General features: G+C 30.8%; 1 protein-coding gene across 1 annotated transcript; it reads right to left on the bottom strand.

The window, feature by feature from the left end:
• Positions 1-6,182: 6,182 nt before the first annotated feature.
• On the bottom strand, positions 6,183-7,963 carry LOC123271287. Its single transcript, XM_044737575.1, has 4 exons — positions 7,821-7,963; positions 6,987-7,272; positions 6,499-6,675; positions 6,183-6,427 (listed from the first exon to the last, which is right to left on the bottom strand). The coding sequence occupies exons 1-3, from the start codon at positions 7,924-7,926 to the stop codon at positions 6,645-6,647; spliced, it is 423 nt and encodes a 140-aa protein (XP_044593510.1). The 5' UTR covers positions 7,927-7,963; the 3' UTR covers positions 6,183-6,427; positions 6,499-6,644.
• Positions 7,964-8,431: the final 468 nt, after the last annotated feature.

The following is an 8,431-nucleotide window of genomic DNA, read 5'->3' as shown; positions in this document are numbered from 1 at the left end:
TAAAAAATTTTACTTCTATTTGATTATTAACGAATTTCAAAATCTCATCTTTGATTGGTGTTATTACTTCCAAAACTTTTTTGTCACAAATACCAGCCGTAAAGTTTGATTGGTCAATTTCATCCCACTTCTTTTTAAATCTCTGATAAATTGAAACGTTTGGGCCAGACGAAGCAGGCCAGTATATTTCAAATGCACTTCGAAGAACAATTTCAAAAATATGGTGTCGGCATGGCAAGTACAACAGTTTTCTACTAAGAGCCTTTTCTACTAATACACACGCACCATTTCTGTTGAGAGCGTTGAGAGCAAAGCAACTAAATGAAGTTAGTACCGAACAACCAGGCTTACCAACACAGAGCTTATTAGCTACAACACTCAAATTAAATGAGTATAATACTCTGTATCGACAGTAAATAAAGCTCTGTTGATATTTTTCAAATAAAAAACATTTGATCAAGTTTTATAGTAGATTTAATTGATTTAACGTATTTACAGAATTTTCATATTATTTTGAATAATATGCAATGATGAGTGTTTGGTGAGTTTGTGTAATAAGGAACTTTACATTTTCCTCTTACAAAAATTTATAAATTTTATAAAATATAAAATAAATTTGTTATAAGAAAGACCAAAAAATCATTTATGTGACATTTTTGATGGTTATATTTATATATTAGTGCATTTCGTGAGTTAAGTATTGAATTAATTAGTAAAAAAAGTTTACAGTCTCAGGTTAACGGAATTGAAGTAATTTAACATAAAAATAATAAAAATATAGCATGTGATATTTTTTTTGTAATTTTATTGGAAAATATTTGAAATTTTTTATTAGTGTTATCTTTGACCGCGGATATCTTTGAAGCCGTTAATCTGAGGAACTTTGGTCTTTAAACGTTTTTTGTAGAGCGTAAAATTTCCTACTAATATCATTTTTCAGATTGTTGTTACGATGAACCGTTCCAAAGTAATAAAAATTAAAAAATTAAAAAAAATTTTTCCCGTGTTATTTAAATGGAAAATAAAGAAATGGATACAGGCAAATCTTACTATTGATATTAAGAGCTCACATGGGCGCAAAAATTTTTGTTTTTAGGTATACTATCAATTTTTAGACACCAAAAGAAAAAAAAAAAATTCGTCTTTTTTTGAAACACCCTAATATATATACTTATTAATTATTGTTGAATTTTTAATATTTATTAATTTATCTATTAGATTTTATATTGTGAAAAGTAAACAAAATTTATATAGACTATTTAAAAAAATATTACAGGTAGACTTTTGAATATTTTTTAGTATATAAATATTCGTAAAAGTTACTTTTTCTCTATCGATACACAGTATCAAATAGAATAAATAATATAGACAATGATCGCAACATTTCATCACTATATAAACTTAGCTTATAAGAATAATGAGATGTGTAACGACATATCGTTTGAACAGCGTAAGGGCTTAGGTATCGATCTGGCACGCGCGCGACTCGGGTTCGAATCTTAGTTACGGCAATTGCGATTTTCACTTTCTCTCTTTAAACCGACAATATTAGGTCTAACTAAAATAATCATTCGAAATCAGCATCGGTGCTTCATGAAACTCTGAATTATTTTTCATAATTTACTTTTATTATTATTATTATTATTATTATTATTATTATTATTATTATTATTAATATTATTTTTGTTGTGTTCTTATTATTGTTATCATTATAATAGCGTATAGAGATCAAAAATCATTCATTTGTGCGAGTTCAGAAAAAAGAGCTCTTTAAGAGCTCGTTTTGATGAGTTCTTAAAGTCTACAATAAGCGGCGCATTCGACCTCTTCAGAAGGTCTTAAAGACGTCTTTTAGACGTAGACTCTGACGTCCAAATCAGAAATCTGAGCTCATTCGGAATAACTTAATACGTCATTTTGCTATCTGGGAAGTATTGGAAATAATTCAATTAAATGAAATTAAAATTTTTTTATCATACTTTCAGAATTGGAATGAATTAAAATGAGAAAAATTTGAATTCAATTCAATACAACATGAAGAATAGAAAAGAATTAAAATGACTGAGGTTTGAATTATTTTGAATTATTTTTAATATGATAATGAGAATTGGAATGAATTAAAATGAGAAAAATTTGAATTCATTTCAATACAACATGAAGAATAGAAAAGAATTAAAATGACTGAGGTTTGAATTATTTTGAATTATTTTTAATATGATAATGAGAATTGGAATGAATTAAAATGAGAAAAGTTTAAATTTTTTTTAATTCATTTTAATGCTGCACGAAAAATTAAAAAGAATTCAAATTACCGGTATTTGAATTCTTTTCTATTCTTTTTAATGCGACCATAGGAATTAAACAGAATTAAAAAGAATTGAAATAGTTTCAATTCTTTTCAATTGATTTTTTTAATCAGGGAACATTTTTACAGACAATATTGTTTTGTTAATAAAAATCTAACATGTAAAGAAACTGAGCCAAGTCGCGTTGAATCGAGCTCTTTTTTCTCTCGATGCATAATTTTATAATTAGTCTTATCATTTTAATCTAACAGCCTCTTTTACACTATTGTAACTCGATATTTGGCTCAATCATGTTATACCTAAGAAATTAAACGTAAAACTAGTTAGACATTATCACGATTGAAATCCACTCGCAGGTTTAATTACTAAGGTAATTATTTTTGATTGAAAAAAAGTATTTAATTAATGTAATAAATTAATAATAATAATAATAATAATAATAATAATAATAATAATAATAATAATAATAATAATAATAATAATAATAATAATAATAATAATAATAATAATAATAATAATAATAATAATAAGGAGGAATTCAAGAGCGTCATCAGGAACGCCGAGGAAAAACAACTCCTAGGCGAACTGATGGACAAGTCCATGCACAGCGTGTTCTTCAAACACGTGCGTGATCATGGCTTGTCCACCCAGCTGACGTTTTCCTTCTTAAAGTCAGCTGGCCTAATGTCCGAGACTGAAGGGTTCATATTTGCTTGCCAAGATGGTGTCATTAACACTCTAGAATACCGTAGCAAGGTGCTCCAGGTGCAGCTTCTGGACACGTCATGTAGGATGTGTAAACAACACCCGGAGACGCTCATGCACCTTTTGTCAGCATGTCCTGTGCTGGCGAGAGGTGCATATATCCAGCGTCACAACGCTGCCCTGAGAGTACTGTACTACTATCTTCGTCATTACTACGGTATTGATATGACACCAGTGCTGCCTTATCTGCCAGGAGATATTCCCCAGGTTGTTGAGAATGACAGTTGCAAAATTTATTGGAACATGCCGTTTGCAACAACTCGGCGGATAGATCACAACAAATCTGATATTGTGCTCTTCGACAAGGCTACTCGTGACATTTATGTCATTGAGTTCTCGGCCCCGGCTGAATACAACATCTCAGCCAAAGAAGAGCACAAAAGACAGATATATCAGGATCTCCTGTTTGAAATTGGCAAACTTGACCCAGGTTACCGTGTCAAGCTCGTCGTCCTGATTGTTGGCGTCCTCGGAGGGATGAAACAGTCTTTTGTATCCTCACTTGCCAGAGTTCCAGCTTGCTCATCAAAAGCTGAATTCTTGGCGGTCAGGATGCAGAAGGCTGTCATACTAGGTTCCCTCCGTCTACTTAGGAAAATGACTTTGGCCTGCTGTGATCACTAACCGCCTTGTTGTGCGGAGTGGTCCAGCAGTAATGGATGGAGCTCAGGCTGGGCCCTCGGAGAATCGGACTCCGGGGACAACCCCCCTGAGCATTTAATAACATTTAATAACATAATAATAATAATAATAATAATAATATTATTATTATTATTATTATTATTATTATTATTAAAATTTTATAATTGATTTGGTATCAATAAACATGAATGTAGCGGCAAAGGCAATTTTTTTTCGCTACGAAAAAATTTAAATAATGGAACTAGATGTACGAGACGCTGAGAGAATTCCTAAGCCAGGAGTTAGTCCAACAACTTGAATGGTCTTTGAGATGCATGCCAAAGATTTGTGCAAACTCATTGGATTCATCGAGTGTTGCCAGAGCCAGCAGTTAAGACAGAAATTTCTAAATCAAATCTGTAACCAAATGAATTACTCATCAAAATTTATTTCAAGTAAATATATAAATGAATATCATTTTCAATTACTTCAATATTGATTTTATCTATTCGCAGCAGAAATAAGGTCCTTGTTGCACGTAGTCGACAGAGAAAGCAGAATCTTCAAGATACAGGTCAAGTTGGACGACATTTGAAAATTTCACCGTTTTTATTTCAATGAAAGCTGCAGTAACAGCTTCTCTGTACGAATGTTTGCTACTACATGTAAGAGGAGCTGAGTTAATTTGATACTTTTGTTTATCTGTATAAATATGTAATAAACAAAAAATTAGTTATATTATTGACAACAGATTAAATTTTGTGAAGTTTATTTTATATCTGTTGATACTTACCAATATAGATAACTTCATCAAACAAATTGTTCATCATCTTGAAAAGTCCTTCAGCAGTCACCATACGATGTAGTGGACTAACAAATAGTTTTACCCGGATCTAATTTCCGTGAAGACAATTTGGAGTAGTTACTGTCATTCAAAGCCCACGGAATCAGCTGGTCATTTTTATTTTTGATGGGTTTCGAGAATATTTTATTAAGTAACCGATTTTTTGTAGTTGAAATCTGGGATACAAGAAGACATCAGGATTTTTATCTCCTTCTCCAACTTAAAAATAATTTAACCAAACCCTTGTATCGAACGCATTAGGATGATTTTTTTTCCACCACTTAACTATTATTGGGTCGAAGTGTTTAACGTTGCGATTAAAGCGGATTCTGTGACTTCTCAACAATAACAACAATAATAATAATAAAAATAATAATAATTCTAATAATAAAATTTAGATATTATTGTAAGCAACGCTATTCTTATTGCCGAGGCTGACGGCTGTCGAGTATCGTGAGGCCCGAGATCTGTGACGTAAGGTCTTACCCCCAGCCCGTGACAAGACTCGCCCCCACTCAACGAGGGTTGAGAGGACTACGAGAGAGATTGTTAGGGGCATTCAGACGCCACCCTTCATGAGGACCTCACGCGATGGGTCCTAGTACAACGTCACCCAGTCATTGTCATCCCTTAATTATATTGGCTTTCATTAACTGTCTCATTCCGTAGTCATTGTTGGGTTATTACTTGTAGATGTATAAATAAATATGAGTGGTATACAAAATATAAACCTCGAGTCTTACATTATTTATTTTTTTAAACTTTAGTGAGGTATTAGTTTATAAATGTATTATATGTTTTATAAATGTATTATACATTATTATAAATGTATGATAGATTATTATAAATGTATGATAGATTATTATAAATGTATGATAGATTGTTATAAATGTATTAATAATTATAATTTTAAATTTGTTCGAAAGTAATATTAAATAAAAATTTAAAGACATAATAAGTAATAAAATTTAAGTTTCTTTAACAAAATTAAATTTAAATTAAAGACATAATAAGTAATGAGGATTAATATTTTTAAATAAGCATGTCAACTGAGACAACCTCTTGTTGGCAGTAACTACATGTTAAAATTTGCCCATCTCCAAGCAGATTTTGCACGTACTGTCTTTGACATGCTTGACAAAAAATACAGTGCCGGCAAGGGTTGTAGACGACGTCTGGTGGTGATTCCTCGTCTGAACAAGCCAGGCAAATTTGAGAGTCTAAAATAATTACAAAGTATCATTGAGAATAGTTTCTAAATCATTAAAAAAATGTATAATTCAATTTATAAAAAATTTATATATTACTATAGATAAAACCGCCAGCAGCCGCCGCTGGATGTCCATTTTCGTCATTCCTTAGTTCCGCACGATCTACGTCAACCAAAATAATTTAAATATTAATTTCAATTTTAAAATTTCATTTTCGATGGTAATTACTGTTTCGAAATCACGGCAGCTCGTCCAAATGGGGTAAGGAGCTAAAACATGCGCTGGAAGAAATGGATTGTCAGGATATTTAGAAGCTGATTTGGCAAATTACAGGAGTGTACTGGTTAAGAGATCGCCAGGTACAGATAATCACAGGAAAATTGTGGAGTCCACATTCAGGCCACCTAGAAATTTGTATAAACTTACTGTAAGCCATTTTGGCGCGATCAAAACTGAAGAGAATCGATGAAGAATATCTCGACGAAGATGAGATATGATAACTACAACAGGCACCTGAAGAAAGAATATACCAGGGACTGGTTTTGCCGACGTTGGAGCCATGGAGATCGGCGATGAAAACATCTCGAGAAGAATGAACAGCTTACTGACGGAAAATTCGACTCTTATCTCGAATATAATTTGTAAAAAGATCCTGAGGTGGCCACTTATAACCATAATAACTAATAACATTTTTTATAATTTACTAAAGAAAATTACTAATATGAAATTTACTAAAAAAAGTTTTCCTTACATATTTCTTCATTTTCCACATTGCCATCAAGCTGGTTGATCTCATTTTCAGATTCTTCATCTGATTCGCCTTCATTCTCGTCATTATTAATGTTCTCATTAGCAACATTTATTTCCCCCAACAAAAGTAACTCGGGTGCCTCGGGATCAATTTCCCGTAAGCGAGCAATGGAGATCGCTGTAAGTAAAAGAAATATAATAATAAATTAGAGAGAAAATTATAAATATGAAAAAAAATTTACATTAAACTGTATATTTAAATTAAAGTAAAGTGGAAGTATTATTTTTGGCCAGTAAACATTTGAATTAATTTATAAAAAATTATAATATTATAACCATATTTTTGTTGAGTCTTAAAAAATTTATATTAAAAAAAAATTCAGTTTGTAATGGATTATTAATAGTAATTCATTTCTATCATTTATTTGAATTAAAAATGGCCACAAACGGTACTTCTACCCTATAGTGATAGAAGAATTTATTAATTACTTACTCAGTTTGTGATGGATGGGTACGAGGTCAACGATTTCAAATTCAGACTTTGGTCTTGGATTTATGAATATTAAATTGCGAACCAGTTGCTCAGCTGCTGACACTCCTCTTTGCGAAAACTCCAATTCATTAATACCTCCGCTTTCAAGTAATTCCAGTAGATGTTTAATTTTTGCTAAATCGATCAATGCTTTTACAGATGGTGTTCCTCTACTGATTGCTTTCTTCTTAGCCAATTTATCCACATCTCGATAACTTTCGCATTGAATCGAAGTTGCGGACTCTGCAGCAAAAGAGAAATAAAATATTAAATTATAAGAAATGTTATTAGATTTATTTATTTATTTAATATTCTATCCGAATCAAATTCGGAACTTCAGAAGCTGAGCCAAAGAATGAGGAAGAAGAGTCCAGATAGACAGTGCAATTACAAATAACCAAAATGAAGCAAATCATTGAAGTCTTATTTGTAATTATTAATTGAATGTAGCAGGGGATGGCACAGTATTAAAGTTTTTTTTGCAAAAGCTGTACTTAAGAAAATAAATAATAGTATTAAAATATCAACTAACAAGTACTGGGCTGTCACAAAATAATGACAATTGTTATAAGTTATGTAAGGTTGATACTTAAAAAATTTACTCACGGTGTTCAATTATTGTTTAAATTTGCAAATATCACTTCAATATGTTAATTCTGCTATAGATGTATTATATTATAATCTTTCGAATGGATATAAAAAAATATGGGGTCAAGTTGAAGTCATTTGACACCCAAACTACCTTAATCGAGAATAAGATTTCAGGTAAAAAAGTAATGATTTTAACTCACCCAAGAAGGACCACGTATCAGGCTCGACCCCACTCATGTTTTGCAGGCGATTGTAATGGATTTTAGTGCAATTTGACAAGGCATCTACATCATTGTGAAATGACATATTACTCGGGCCTACTTTGTTGATCCATTGTGACAAGTAGTACCCCGTATGAAAATAACATATATGGTGAAAATATATGTAAAAATATATGATGTATATCCGAAAATATATGTGGCCAATTCAACTATATGTACTGTTATATTATTCCAATATCTGAAACATATACTTTTTTCGTATATAGAAAATTATAATGGCACTGTTTATATTCTAGATATAATTACAATATAAATTCATATACTCGAATCTTGCATTAAATTTTTTATATGATAATCGTATATTTCACATATATTTCAATACTTACATGTAAAGTTTATATCTGAAAATGTAATTTGTATCATATAAGAATGTTTATAATTCTATCATATATGAAATATATAATTTCACCATATATGTTGAAATTTATATTGCTGCCATATATCAAAATATACTTTTTTATAAATGGTTAAAAAAAATTTTTTCATATCTATACGGAAAATTTTCAGAAGATTTAAATCTAAACTATAAT

Source organism: Cotesia glomerata, linkage group LG9, assembly GCF_020080835.1.
Source record: "Cotesia glomerata isolate CgM1 linkage group LG9, MPM_Cglom_v2.3, whole genome shotgun sequence".
Lineage (NCBI taxonomy): Eukaryota > Metazoa > Arthropoda > Insecta > Hymenoptera > Braconidae > Cotesia > Cotesia glomerata.
Note: the sequence above shows the minus strand (reverse complement) of the source record. Positions and strands in the feature narration are given on the sequence as shown.